At 38.4% G+C, this 16,041-nt stretch overlaps 1 protein-coding gene across 6 annotated transcripts in view; it reads left to right on the top strand.

Annotated features, from left to right (window-relative positions):
• Positions 1-16,041, top strand: part of SLC16A4 (solute carrier family 16 member 4) — a 45,972-nt gene that overhangs the window by 26,090 nt on the left and 3,841 nt on the right. For 3 of the 6 annotated variants that reach the window (XM_072644288.1, XM_072644287.1, XM_072644286.1), the window contains one exon: positions 1,672-2,845. In XM_072644288.1, the coding sequence (XP_072500389.1) occupies positions 1,672-1,823 (152 nt within the window). In that variant the 3' untranslated portion in view covers positions 1,824-2,845. Of the gene's footprint in view, positions 1-1,671; positions 2,846-11,412; positions 16,012-16,041 lie in introns of those variants that run through there. The other 3 variants (XM_072644291.1, XM_072644290.1, XM_072644289.1) reach the window with 3 other exon arrangements.

Raw genomic sequence — 16,041 nt, 5'->3', positions numbered from 1 at the left:
TTTCCTTAAAATACCAGTAACTGCCTCACCTGCATAGACCAGAGATCACCAACCTTTCCCTAAAGACCTATTTTTGATTCTCTCAAAATTTCAAGGTCATTACATTTGGAAGGAAAAGACTGTAAGGAAAGTGGGTATTTTTGCCAGCTATTCTCCTCTTGGGCATAATGGTGGCAACCAGATGGGATGCAGACCACATCAATTAGTCTGATGATCTGGTCATAATCAGTCCAACTTGTCAAAGAAGCCTTCCTTTTGCACAGTGGGCTGAAAATGGTTCTTTCAACAGCAAGGTTATCTTTTTTTCTACTGATGACCAAATAGTCAAAGAAGGGGGAAAAGTAATAAATAAAGAACAGCTTGATTTCATTTAAGTTTTGGGGTAAAGAAATATCCATTGTTAAAAAAAAAAAAAAGAAATATCCATTGTTGTACTGGCAAATCAAAAACAGAAGCAAGAAATACATTTTTAGTTCTTTAGAACAGCCAATTAAGGGAACAAAGAGATATAACCCAACACACCCATCACATGAAAGAAAAGGAAATACTCATGGAATGACAGTGTTTTTACAACCACAACACAAAATGTGTGCATTTAGTTTATCTGTACCACTTCTAGGTTACTGCCAACAAAGCTCACTAAATCTAAGTTTATTCTTTTGACAACCAAAGGCATAAATAGAACCCATCTTCTGTTTACTTTAGGATACCTCAGTCTTACAGGTTCATCATGATGTTAGCTTATGGATGCCCAATAATCAAGATTTTACTGGACTTCAAAAATAGCGAATTTATTCACATATTCTTTTGAAGGTAGTAATAAACAACACTTATCTTTCATATGCCAAGTAGATATCTAACAAGAAAAAATGGGATATATGGCCCACAGGGTTTCTCTTTAATACCCCCAAGAATGTGGAGGACATGAGATTACCAGTCTTTCCTTTGGCAACACAGCTAACTTGGATGACTTAGGAAGCTAGATAGAACAATGAGGGCATGGAGACACACTGCTGCTTTACTGCAGGAACAAGAAAATCATTCTAGCGACTGCCCGGTGTACATGTCACATACCCTGGTCCAAATGCAGGGATCTAGAGTCTGAGCCTAATCAAGCTATACAGGAATATGAAATGGATCATCTGGGGCTTTCATCATCCCCACTTCCTCCCTTAGTCATCTGCTATGTCAGTACAGAGTAGAACCCCATTGTCACAGACTTTAGAATGTGAATCTGGACATTTTATCATATACCAAGGTAAGCCTCAAATTTCTTAAAATTAAGTTGTTATGTATATGGAATTTATCTTAAATATATCTCCATTCAAGAGAACTCTGAATTTATCAGAGGCTATACAGAATAGTTCTTCATGGTTTCAAGTGCCACACTCTGAATTCTCTAATGTTTATGTTACCTGCATGTCATTTTCAAAACTGAATCCCATTTTTTTTTTAAATCTCCAAATTTTGGCTTAAGACTTGCTTGAGTTGATGAAGTCACCTGAGATCTCAACTTGAGCTGAGATCTCAAATAAACCAAACTAAGTTCCTAATAGTATATGACTGAAGGAGAGTACAGCTATTTCAAGTAGATTCTGGTCAAAAAGCGTCTTTTACTTTATCATTGGAAAGGACAATTTCCTTCATAGAGATTTTTCTCTTTCTCTCCAGGTTGGCTATATGACAACACCCAGACATATATCTATTCCTTTTTCTTTTCTGGGACATGTTATCTGCTTTCATCAGCTTCTCTGTTCTTTGTGCCCCTGGCCACAAAATGGGTAAAGAGCCGAGCCACACAGGAGGGGACGACTCCAACCTAGTAGCAGCAAAACAAAAGATGCAAACTAAAGCCTACAATCACTAAAGCCTGGAAAAAAACAGAGATCCCTGACTGGCATTAAGAAAAAGTTATCTATTTAGCCAACAAAGCTAAAACTAGACTTTCAATTAAAATTACAGTTTAACTGCAGTAGTCTAATTTAACTGTGTCAGTATGGACTGCTATTTTGCCACCAGAAAGCTCTAAAATCAAGTCCTGTAGTTCAAATAAATGGTAAATTAGATCTAGACAGAAGTAGTCTAACATATGATCCTGGATTTTTCTATTTTTATTTATACGTTGACATATTTGTAATATGTTTCCAAATTATTTGAAGCATCTTTTCTTCCTGCAAATGACTTATTATTTTCCCATAAAACTAATCAGTATGTTTCTTTGGAACCAGAATGGTGGTTTAACTTCTTTGTGGCACAGACATTCTAGCTTGATATGCTTTCCCCTCCCCCTGCCCTGTTTTGTGTAGCTTATTAATGTTTACCACACTGGGGGGCACGCACTGGCTAGCATCTGCAGCAACAGGGCCACAAAAACAGCAGCACAGATTAGTGGCTGAACAGCACTGCTTTTCCTCTTCCTTAGATGCCTTTCTGCCTTAAAGCAGTAACTGTACTTCCTTAATGCGACAAACACTCCTAGAGATGTTCTGTCAGGATTGCACAGCTCATTGGCAGGCACCTTTTGGGGTGCTTAGAAGCAAGGCTAAAGAATGATTGACTTCTTAATTCAGCTTCCACAGACTCTACAAATCTAAGCAATACATAAAGGTCTTGATCCTTCTCTAGAAAATAAAGATATTACCTTTAGCATAGGTCTCACTTAAAGATTAGATGAGCCTAGGCCTAACTAGGACTTTTTTTTTTTTTATAAAAAGCTAAGGTTTTCTATAATTGTGCTCTCTATAATTTCCAATAGTGGCTGACATTTTTTCAATTATTTGCTACTTCACATGTATATTTTATAAGATCTTGATTTAATCAACCCTAATAAATATGATAACCACTACAGTCAGTTTATACAGTGCATTTTCTTCTTAAGAATGCAAGCAAAATACCTCTTTATGTTCTTCCTTTTCCTTAGACCATTTCAATAAATCAGAAAGGAACAAATATGCCTATTTCACAGATGGTGAAAATGAGACATGCCAGTTACTGGAATGACCATTAAGTCAAAGCTAGAGCAGAGAACAATCACCTTCTCTAAGCTACTCTAAGTCCCATTGGCAGAGAGAAGGCTCTTCAAATGCTACAAGTATTTGCACCTTAACTAGACAGGAGAGATTGCAATGTGACTAAAAACCCACACAAGAAAAATGCCATGTAACATGTTCCTATTGTAAGGGAACAACAGGCAAATTAAAATAATTTCTGAAGACTTTCCAACAGTTGGGTCTGTAGGATTTGGCAGATATCTTAAATTAATTAAGGAAAGCACTACTTAGAAAATTAAAGTTAATACTGAAGCATCTAGGCTAGAACTTACATGCGTTATAATGTGTAGATCATATAAAAGCATACTTCCCTTGAACAATATTCAATTTATTTTCTCTTAATTTGATTTTAAAACATGCTATATTTTTCAAGTATATCAGTCACCTGTACTTTCTTCAGAAAGAATAATGAAGTTGTTTCTCTTGCTTTAAAGTTTTTCCCTAGAAAGGTTAAGATCATTTTTTTCTTGCTTTTCTGGCTTTAAACAAACAGCAAATTCAAAGCTAATTAAACACTGCACCCCTTCAGAGTGGCAAATTCTACCTTAATGCAAAGAAAATATGCCAAAACTTGGCAGCAGCATCATGGTGGTAAGACAGGAGAGAGCTTGCTTTTTTTCTGGCTTATAAGTAATAATAACATAATTATTCATTAACAGAGAGACAAAACCTAGTGGAGAGAATTGGCCTCCAAGTCAGAAAGACCTGGGTTAAAAACCAGCCTCTGATTCTGGATTTTTCTCTGCTTATGCTTCAATAATAAAAGCTAACATTTTTACTGCATTATGTCTCAGGTGCTATGTTAAGCACTGCACAACTATGATGACATTTGATCCTCCCAATAAATCTGGTAGGACAGATGCTATTATCCCCATTTTATTATCCCTGTGAAGAAACTGAGGCAAACAGAGGTGAGTGACTTGCCCAGGGTCACATAGCTAGTATCTGGGTGCCTGTGGCCCAATTTGAATTCAGGTCATCCTAACTCCTGGCCCAGTGCTCTATCCTCTGAGCCACCTAGCTGCCTTTGAGCAATGACTTATTTTTTAGAAAAAGTCAGTAAAACAAAATCCATACCTATCACCAGATCAAAATCCTGATAGCTGCTGTCTAGATACCTCCAGTTCACTCCCCTTCCTTCCTCAACAAGTTCAATACCTGGCTCACAATTTTTTTCTCCTCCTGACTCCCACCTTCACACAAAGGCATTTCAACATACCTATTAATTCTTAGAGCGCTAGGCCTGAGACACCAAGAACTCAGTTCAAATCTGGCCTCAGATATTTAACCAGATGTGTGACCTTGCCTCAGTTTCCCCAACTGTAAAATGTAGCTGAGAGCAGTATCTACCTCATAAAATTGTTGGGATTGATTTGTAAAGTAATTAGCACAGTGCCTGGTACACACTAGGGACCACAAAAATGCTTATTCCTTTCCCCACCTCACCCTCTTTTCTCAAAAACCCTGGACCACTGCTGTTCACTTCCCATATTCCTATACCTCACCTCAGTCACACACAAAGAAAGTCATACACTAGATCTTGCCATCACCCACAAATATATCACCTCCCTGTTGAAGAGTTCCAAAATCTCCTTATCTGACTACAATCTCCTGGCTTTTCACTTCTCCCTCTGCCTTCCCTTAGGTACCTCTACTCTTCATTTACACCTTGACCCCTCAATTCTCTCCGGGCCATCTCCCCAACATTAGCCACTCTCTCCTCTTCTCTCCATCTTGACCCTTTGGTGAATTAATTCAATTCTACCGTCCTCTTCTCTTGAATCGCTGGCCCCCTTATAACACTGATTACCCACAGCCAAGTCTCATTTAGCCTTGGATCATTCATGCCCACCACTCCATTCACTACCCTCTTTCCTTCACATATGCTGTACAAAGTTGAAGAAAAATCACGTAACTTTTACTGGGTCCACTACAAACGGATGTTACACAACTTCAACTAGGCCCTCATGGATGCCAAGCAATCCTATTATACCTCCCTCATCAACTCAGCCTCCACTGTAGCTCTTCCCAACTTTTTCATCCCTCCTCAAACCTCCTAGGGCTCTCTCTTCCCCTCTCCTCTCAGTTGAGAACCTTGCCTCATATTTTACTAAAACTTAAAAAAATTAAAATAAAATTGAGGCCATTGACCATGAGCTCCCTCCTCATCTCCTATCACTCAGATGCCTTCTGACACTCTTCTCCATCCCCCCACTCTCATACAAAGAAGTGGCTTTACTCTTCACCAAAGCAGACTCCTGTACCCCAAAATGACCTCCTTCTATCCTGTCTCCCCCAAGAGAATGCCCCCCTTGTTACCTCCACTCTCTTTAGTCCCTGTCTACTGGCTCATTTCCTACTGTCTACAAACTGTGCCCCCCCCATCCTCAAAAAACACTCCCAAACTCATTCCTTCCAAACTCATTCTCATCTGATCATCTATTCTGCCCTTTGTGGCTAAACTCCCTGAGAAGACTATGTACACTAGGCATCTCCATATTCTCTCCTCTCGCTTATTAACTCCTTACAACCTGACTTCTGACCTCATCATTCCACCAAAACTACCCTCTTCCAAGTCACCAATGATTTCGGGAACCACATCTAGTTGAAGTTGAGGGCTTTCCCCTCAATTCTCATTCCCTGACCCCTGACACTTGTCTGTCTCTAACACTGCTCATCACCTCCTCCTCCTTGCCCCTCCCTTCTCTCTAGGCTTTTCAGGACATGTCTCATGGCTCTCCTCCTATTTGACCACTTGCTGTCCCCTTTGCTGGCTCCTCCTTCCAGATCATGCCTCTCACCATTGGTGTCCCTCAGGGTTCTGTCCTGGGCCCTCTTCTCTTCTCCTCTACTACTTTACTCAGTCATTTCAGCAGCTCCCATTGGTCTGATGACCATTTCTATTACCCCAGCTATTCTCAAATCTACCTTTCCTGCCCTAATCTCTCTGCTTATCTCCAATCTCGAATTTCCAACTGCCATTTAGATATTCAAACTATGTCTAGAAGACATCTTAAACCCAGTATGTCCAAAACAGCACTTGTGATCTTTCCCTCTAACCCCTCCTCAGCCTCTTCCCCTGTTACTATGGAGGGTAACACCATTCTCCCATCCCTCAGGCTCACAACTTAGGAATCATCCTGGGCTCTTTCTTATCTCTCTCCTTCCAAGTTTTTGCCAAGGCCTTTCAACTTTACCTTTGCAACATCTCTCCAATTGACCCTTCTCCTTGGAGACAGCCCCCAATCTGGGGCAGACCCTCATCACCTCACATGTGAATTACTTCAATAGCTGCTGGGGGTGTGAGGTGGGGGAGAGAAGGGCAGCGTCTACCGGCCTCAAATCTCTCCCTGCTCCAATCCATTCTCCATTGAGCCACTGGTCATTTTCCTAAAACATAGGTCTTACCATGTCACACGCACCCCTACTCAGAAGTCCAGTGGTTCTGTACTACCCCAAAGAGCAAATACAAAATGTTCTACTTGGCATTCAAAGCCCTTCTTAACTTTGCCCCCTCCCCACCTTTCCAGTCTTCTCACACCTTACTCCCCAAAACTTCCTCTGACCCAGTGACACTGGCCTCAGAACTGTTCCATAAACAGCACCCTGCATCTCTAGGATGTGGGCATTTTCTTTGCCAAGAATGCTCTCCTTCTTCCTCTCCACTTTCCTGGTGACCCAACAAAAATCCTAACTCCTACAAGAAGCCTATATTAACCCCTCTTTATTCTAGTGCCTTCCCCCTTTCAATGATTCCCTACTTACTCCTATATATAACATGTTTATATACATATACACATATGTGTATATACATATATATTCACATACATACATATATATTCATTCTGAGGAATATCTGGTCACTGGATTCAGATGGCTCTGGAGGAGAAGTGAGGCTGGTGACCTGCACAGCCCTCCCTCACTCAAATCAAAGTCAAGTGCAAGTCATCTCATCATTTCTCTGATGGCATGGTCTTCTTCAGCAACGAAGGACGAACACAATATATATTCACATACATACATATACATACATACATATTCATATACATATATATTCACACACATATTTATGTATATATTATACATATTATATTATATATAATATATACATATGTTTGCTTGTTGTCTCCCCTAGTAGACTGTGAGTTCTGGAAGGAAGGGATTTGGCTCTTTCTCTATTCCCAGTACTTAATGCCTGGCACATAGTAGGTGCTTAATAAATGTCTTAATAAATTTTCATTCAGTAAAAATGGTTTTAAATAGTTCCAAATATTTTTCTACCTTCAGTAAGGGCTCAATAATTCATGTCTATGTTGACATTCATATGTGCAAATGGGTCAGGTACTACTTTGACCTGTAATATTTGCTATACCCTAACTACCAAGTTTAAAGTACTAGAAATGATTCTCAAGTGGCCCCCTCCCCAGTAACGCCTTACCTCTGAGACTGCCTTCCATTTACCCTGTACACATCTTGTATGTACAATATATTCATTAGATGTGAGCTCCTTGTGGGCAGTGATCATGTTTTGTCTTTTTTGTATCCCCAGCACTTAACGCAATGCCTGACACATAGCAGAAGGTTGGTTAATAGTCGCTGATTGATGTTAATTTACCAAAATTCTCTGGGATTAGGTAGTATTACCTAAATGACCTATTACTAATATGAACATTGATTAGTTCCAAGATTGAAAAAGATGTTAGCAGGTTGAAACTTTGTAGTAAAATTAATGAAATAAAATCTAGTGCAGTAAGAACTTGCAGAAACAAAAAAAGGTAGATCTAATATTTTCATTGCTGCTGCTAGGGGGTGTGTGTGTAATTTTTTTATTTTGACCAAAGGACAAAGGCTCTTACCAAACACAAAGTAAATAACTGGCTAAAACTCAAAATAAATTTTAAAAGCTTTTGCATAAATAAAATTAATACAAGATAGGTTAAGAAGGGAAGTAATACGTGTACATACAAGTATGCGCGTGCACATACACACATACATATATACATATATACATATATATATATATATATACCCCAAACCTTTTCCAGATTTATCTGGTAAAAGATTTTTTTTTACCCTAGACAACTTTTTCCCTTCTAATCCTAAGAATTTTATTTGTAAAAAAGTTCTTCAATTCATGTAATAAGTATTATCTGTTAGCTTTTGTAATTGCCTCTGTATCTTGTTCCTTCCCATAGACAATTTACTAAAATGGAAAAGACAAAAGCCATTCCCCAAAAGAGAAATGGTTAAAGAATTTAAAAAAAGTTCTCAATAGAGGAACTGCAAACAACCAAATGAAAAAATGTCCCAAAGCACTAGTTACAGGAATGTTCATCAGTACAACCTTTAGGTCTCAGACTGGCAAAGAGGTCACAGATGGAAACAAAGGAAACCACTGGAGTGGTCGTGGAAAGATAGACATACTGGCCCTGTTGAAGAAGTAAATTAGTACAGCCTTTCTGGAAAGCAATTTGGAATTATATACATAAAGAGGCTTGTCCCATTGATTCAGAGGTCCCCCTGCTAGGTACCTACCCTAAGAGGTCACTGACAAAAAGAAAGGCTCCATATGCACCAGCAATACGTTTTGTGGTAAGAATGGATGTTTATTGACTATAAAATAGCTAAACTAAGTGTGGTATGTGAATGTAATGAGCTATCACACAACAAATATAATGAATACAGAGAAGCATGGAAAGAGTTAAAAAAATCTGATGCAGAAGCAAGTAAAGCCAAGAAAGTAACATTCACAATGACATTAATGTAAATAGAACAACCACAAAAGTCATGGCCCCAAAGAACACAAGAGAAGATATCCTGCTTCCTCCACTCATAGGATCTAAATATTACAGATATTTTCAGATGTTTTGATGTATCAATTGGCTTTGCTCGTTTTATTGTTTTTATAAAAAAAAATATTTTGTTATATGGGATGGTTCTCTGGGGGGAAGAGAGGGATACAGGAAAAAATTCAGTCAATTTAAAAATAAAAGTATGTTTACAAAGAAAGGAAAATGAATATTGCAAAATGACAAAGAAAGCATGGCCCCAAAGATAAAATATCTCTGATATGAGACTGCTATCCAGGTACAGATAACCAATAGAAACATAAAAGCAAAGGCAATTCATTCCAAAAGATAAGTGGTCTAAGGTTATGAACAAAGAATTCTTAAAAGAAAATTTGCAAACACTTATCAATCATATAAAAGGATATTAAAAATCACTGATAAAAGATGCAAATCAAAAGAACCATGAGTTTCCACCTCATACCCAGTAAATGGGAAGATATGACAAAAGATGGGAATCATTAATGTTGGAAGTGCTATGAAAAGATGAACACATCAATGTATGTGTTGGTAGAAGTTTTGAACTGATAATTTTTAATCACACACACACACACACACACACACACACACGAGAGACACTACAATATCCACCCCCTGAATTCTGGGCCTATGTCCTCAAGTGAGATGGTAAAGGCCCACACTACAGTAGGGGCACTGTCAGAGAAGAGAAGGGGCCAAATTCAAGATATGCCACACAGGGGAAAATGCCAGACCTTGACAACAGACTGAGGTGCAAGATTGGAGGTCGACTGGGAGGTCAGGGAAGATTGACAGATTTGGGAATCATCAGTATAGAAACATAATTAAATCCATGGGAGCTGATGAGATTCATCAAGTAAAGTAGCACAGAAAGAGAAAAAAAGAGGGTTCAGGACAGAACCCTGAGAGATACACCTATGGTTAGAGGGTATGATCTGGATGAAGACTCAACAATGGGGACAGAGAAGGTGTGATCAGATAGGTGGGGAAAGTAGAATCCTGAAAACCTAGAGGAGAGAAAATCCAAGAGGAGAGAGTGATCAACAGTGTCAAAGGATGCAGAGAGGACAAGGGGAATGAGAACTGAGAAAAAGCCACTGGATTTAGCAAGTCAGGTCACTGTTAACCTTGCAGAGAGCAGTTTTTGTAGGACGATGAGATCAGAAGCTGATTTGCAAGGGGTTAAGAAGAGTGTAAGGAAAGATAGTATTCCAGGCTTGGCTACAGCTTGTACAAAGGCATGCAGGTCACAGATGGAATGCTGTCTGTATAGGAGAACAAGTAAGCCACTTTGGACAGTAAACTGTGTAAAGATGGAGTCATGGGTAATAAGACTGGACAGGGAGACTAAAGCCAAATTCTACCAGGCTTTGAGGGCCAAAGAGAACAATCTGTAAAGGTATTAAAAAAACAGGACAGTGACACTTTCATACCAGACCTATCCAAGGGTAGTTCAAGATCAGCCCAACTTGTAGACAAGTCTGCCTTTTGTGATAAAAAGGGTATCAAGTAATTCTAAAACACCCCGAAATCTCACTTGTTAAGAGTTTTAAAATGTATCATGTCCCAAAGGAACAAAATTAGAAACTCACTCCGCTTTCTGCCTGAGTGGGATAGCTTCCTGTTTTACATGTGTTGTTCCTAAGAATGGTTTTATCTGGAACTGCTAAAAAAGAAAAATAATTTCTCAAGTTGGCTCGAAACTACAGACAATAACATTCTCTGAGAAGGCAACCAGTGATATCACAAAAATCAAGAATTTTGAAATAAGAACAAGTCAAAATGTAATTATTGATTAGCAAGAGAACATCAGCTATTCGAAGATGACTGGGAACAATTTATAAAACAACTTGTGGAAGTGTGGTAAAAGGGGGGGTTTCCTCACACTCTGGGACAACATGCCCCAGCTGTGGAACAGAGCCCTTGAATACCATCACAATGAAATGACTCACTCTCTGGCAGGGGACCTAGGTTGGATGAAAAAAGGAGATCAAATTTTATGGCCCCCAACAGAGAACTGTAACTTATCAGGCTAAGACACAGAAGACACTAATCATCAGTCAGTTGAATTGCTCTAGTTATTTTGCAAAAAGAGGCATCTGATTTCACCATGCCCAGCAGAGCATAATCTACACAACTTTTTTTATGTCATATATATTCATGTTCTATTCCTAATTTTGCTTTTTGTCACAGAAGTGCAACAGGCTAAGATACAAAAAAGGCAAAATCTGGACGTCCCAGAGGGTAGATGGGACTGAAAGTAGTTCTCTTATCAAGCTCTTCTAACCCTAGAAAAACGCATCCATATTTAAACCCTTCCATTTCACTGGGGGACCTGATGTCAGTTTCCACTGCAGTGAAAATCAGCAGTGCACCTCGATAATAGCTCAAGTTCCAAGCTGTTGTACACTCCTGAGTTCAAACTGACATTATGCCACCACCAAAAAGGCTGAGGGTTTTTAAATATGGAATGTAAAGGAAACTTACCCTTCCCTTTGTGCAGCTCTGACTTCCAACCTAGTTTCTATTTTCTACAGAAACAGGACAAGTGTCCATGCCAGAAGACTGCCCATGAGAACTCATCTTTTTATCAAGATTCCAAAGCCCGTTACACATTTTTGATTGTCAGTGGTGCCTAAAAAGAGACCCAGGAGGAAAAAGAAAAATATTTAACCAGTCATTTTGACACTATATACTTTAAAAAAAAATCTTTAAGAGAAGAGTAAATTAATTTAGTAGGATTACAGAAACAGAGGTGTATACCCCATGAAGGGCAGACAGAATAAAGAAAAGGTGAAAGAGTTCAAAATAACTATGACTACACTACATGAATATCATTTTTTAAATGTACACTCTAAATGAAATAAAGCATCTTCCCTTCAACCAACCAAATTAAGACCCACAGAGATTTTGCAGAATGAATTTTCCATCTAATTTCAAAAGTATAAGTGTCCTGAAGAGTGATCCTCATAAACAACACTTTTCACCAGAAAAAAGTTATTTTCTTACTCCTAATGAAAACCTGTAGACTAGACCTGAACACTACACAAGGAGGATGCATGGGATAAAAAGTCAGTATTTCCCATAACCACCCCCAAAGTACAAAAGTATACACCCCAACTTTTAAAATGGAAAAAGTAGATGTTTTTCAAGTTAATCTAAAAAATCTTTGGTATAAAGTACATCCATCCTTCTGGTACCCAGAATCACTTAAAATAATGCAAGTTAAGTCAGACCAAGGTCTTTAAAAATCTCACATTTCTACTGGATCCCTTAGTTTAACACAAGAATTTAAATACTTTGACACTGTACCATGGGTCAGCAAATTAAAGCCCTAAGGCCAAATCAAGCTCACTGCCAGTTTTTGTACAGTGCTAAGAACAGTTCTTCAAAATTGTAAATCTTTAAAGCACCATGTATTTTAAAATGTAAAAACCATTCTTAGCTCATGGGCTACACAAACACAAGCTGCGTGATCCCACTGCAGTACTGCAGTTTCCTTGTTTAATACTATAAAATGTATGCTCATTTCCAGAATACCTGTTATTGCCCCTAATTTTACAGATAAGGAAATGGAGACACAACAGTTTAATGAGATGCCAAAATGAAATCAAGAAAAGGTTTATACTGAATTAGCTTAAGGGTTCTTAATCTCAACTCTATAGAATTTTACAGAAACTTCTTTACCTGCAAAAATACCCCAATAAATTAACACGTTTTAAAGAGTTATTAGTCAGGAAAAAAACAAAGGCTCAGGCACTCTGGTTAATTTCCCTGTCTGGCTGAGGTTTTGAGTTAGAAAACTTTTTGCTTGAACCTTCCTTGCTAAAAAATCTAATATATATTAGTAAACTTTCCTGCCTTGAGAATATAGAATAAAATAGTTCTTTGATCTGAATACCTTTGTCTTTCTGGAGGAAAGGGATTTTGAACATCAATTCTCACTAGCCATTGCTATAGCTACAGTTCTGCAAGACTGGACAAATGTCTCAGACTACAGTTTATTTTCTTATAGTTTCTTACTATTAAAAATGAAATATAGCAAAACTTGTTGAGTGAGGATTCAGATTAGTTAAGTTCCGATTAATTTAAATTTTATTTTGGTGTTCATAAATTGTCATTTATCAGGTATTTGCTTATTTTAAATGTAAATTAAAAGTGTCTGTGATAGTTACTTCCTATAATATGCAAAGATAAAATAAAATTCAAATATAAGATGAACTGATTTGTAACTCCTTTAAATATATCTACTGGAGAATGTGTACCAAATGTGTCACTTTTGCATTTAATTTTCATTCTGGTCACATGTTACGTGTTTTTCCAGGTACAAAAGTCTATGACTATATACGATGACTTCATTTTCAAGATAAAAGAAAACGTTGTCTTCAGTTTGTTGGTGAGCAAAAAGAATGTGGTTAAAAAAAATTTCAGTACTTAAAAAATCTCTCTTACACACACACACATGCACACACACAATCCCTTTACTTGGTTCATGTATAATAACGAGAGGAACCTATGTCAGGTCAACAAGGAAAAAAACAACTGTCTAAGGATATTAAATTAAATAAGTTATAAAATGTGAAAAAGTATTACAGCTTGTAGGCCATAACATATTAATGACTGTAGTTCAACTAAGGGGTTAAGGTTAAAATCAGAATAACTATGAGAAGAAAGATGAAAGGAATAATAGGGGGCAGGATGTCTTTAAAGCCTCCATTGGGATAACTGTTGAGAGAAACTATATTCAGAGGAAAAAGCATTATACTGATGCTTACAGATATGTTCATGATCTACAGATCATTAAGGCCCACTCAAGCCAGCCTTCTTTGTGTCCCTTACACACCACATACCCTTTCCTGTCTCCAGCCCTGTGCCCTAGCCCCTCACACCTAGGAGATGCTCTCTCGTACTTTTTGCCTCATGGAATCCTTCCCTCCTTTTAAGCCTCTGCTCAAGTACCACCTTCTTTCTACATAAAACCTCTCCTGATTCCCCCAACTTCTGCCTCCCCCTGCACTGATTCTATCTGTACTCTTCCATGTTTATACTGGAGCAGCATGTCATAAAGAACACTTGGGCTGAGGCCCCACTGCTGGCAAAGGAGCCACACGACCCTGATCAAGTCACTAACTCCTCGTTGCTCCAGGCTGCTGAGTCTAAGATGGGGAGCAGGTAATGGCCTGTATGGAAAGAGGAAGGTCCTCACACCAATGAAATTCAAAGTCCAGTGTCCCTATCCCTAGGCATGTGCTATCTTCCCCAACAGAAAACAGACTCTTTCACATGGGCCAATTTTCATTTTTTGGATCTGTATACACCAAGCAATGTGCCTGGCACACAGCAGGCATATAACTTGATTGATTATGTGAACATAGGATTAAATTTGTACCCAGCACAGCCACTGACTCTTGCTTATCTGCACTGATGAGGGGGAGTAGCAGCACAAATCACTCAAAACAGAAAATAATTTTATTTTTAATTTTTGAACACTAGTCAATACATATACACTCACCTTCAGCTCCAGTTCTTCTGTATTAATCTCTTAGCAGTGGAACTAGTATCACAACTAAGTGAAAAAATATATATGTAAAATAAACTTTCAGTTCAAGGCACACTGGCCAACAGATTTCAGTTTAATGTAGTCATATCACTATGGAGTTTAACATACAGAGACTCCAGAAATATCTCCCAAGCTCAGTCACTGATAGTATCCTTGGTTAACTCATTTAACTTCTTCAGAGATCAGTTTACCTCTCTAAAATAAATGTTCTTCTTCACCAAGGCTAAACTGGACAATTGAGTTCCAGGAGCAAAATGCTACATAAACAATCTATCCAATAATGGAGAAAGAGCATGGTACAGCAGACAGAAAGCTGGCTTCTGCCTGCAAAACATGGATTCAAATCCCACCTGACACATACTAACTATGTGACCCTGAATAAGTCATTTAATCTCAGAGTTATAGCAGCAAGTATTTGCTCCAGTCTCTATCCCTACCCTACTAAACAATGACTTCCTAAATCCCCAAATCTACTTTGTCTTCATCCTTGTAAACTTTCTCCAACCACTCCTTTCCTTCAGTTGTATTTCCTAGTTTTCCTTCTATCTCTTCTGCCAGTCCCCCAAATGGAAAAGCTCCCCAAAGTGTAATGTTAGACTCACTGCTTTACTCTTTCCCCTATACTAAGAGCTCCAACAATCACCTCCATTCAGATGCCTCCTCTCTGGACTCCCTAATCCCACCTTTCCTAATGGGACTTCCACTTGCAACTAAGCAAGTTTTCACTTTTAAAACACTTTCCCTTTCCAAACTAGTTCTCTCCATCCTTTATTTTTCTGTTGAAGGCAACTGACCACCTGTCTCCCAACCTGGACTCCCTCTCCCTCATATCCATGGCCCTCTCCAATTTCCCCATAAGAAATGACCCCTCCCTCCTAATCTTCTCTAAGTGATTGTCCATATATTAATCACATACTTCCCAGTGAGAGCTCCACTGTCTGTAGTATTATTTATTATGGTTGTTAGCTTTTCTCATTTAATGTGTCATCTACCTCCCCAAATGATTTGTAAGTTTTTTGAGGGCAAAGTACCCATCTCCTACAGCACTAAACACAGGACCTTACGCAAAACTAACTTTCACTTACTATTTGAAATTCTGATACCTAAGGAAAAAAATATGGTCACTTGAGTTGTATCACCTAGGACATTGTTTTTTCTCAAGGTCAGATTATTTATGAACGAAGAGGTGAACATGATGGGTGAAATCAAGGATTTCATCCTGAATATCCATAAAGGAGTTGAAGGAGAAGACAAATGGGAACGTTCCTCTAGGCAGACTGATGATATGGTTCATCCTTCTTATTCTCCAGGAAGATTATGTGCCATTTTAAACTAGGAACCTTAAATATACTGTCTCTGTCAAAGATGTCCTTTTATGACATGGATGTCATACAAACTTGTGACCTACCACTAAGCAAGGGAAAGAAAATCTAGATGTTTCACTGAGTAGTCCCTCTTTTTACTTGTGTTTTTTTAAGCAGCCTAGTTCAGTTTAGAGGTGTACAAGTCCTTAGAAGTGCTCTTTATTTACAGTAGCACTTAAACCTAAATCGTAATAAAGATAATTATCTGGAAAGCTGGTTATTTACTTCAAACCAAGAGTCTT

The sequence above is a fragment of the Notamacropus eugenii genome, chromosome 2, assembly GCF_028372415.1.
Source record: "Notamacropus eugenii isolate mMacEug1 chromosome 2, mMacEug1.pri_v2, whole genome shotgun sequence".
In the NCBI taxonomy this organism is placed as follows: Eukaryota; Metazoa; Chordata; class Mammalia; order Diprotodontia; family Macropodidae; genus Notamacropus; species Notamacropus eugenii.
Note: the sequence above shows the minus strand (reverse complement) of the source record. Positions and strands in the feature narration are given on the sequence as shown.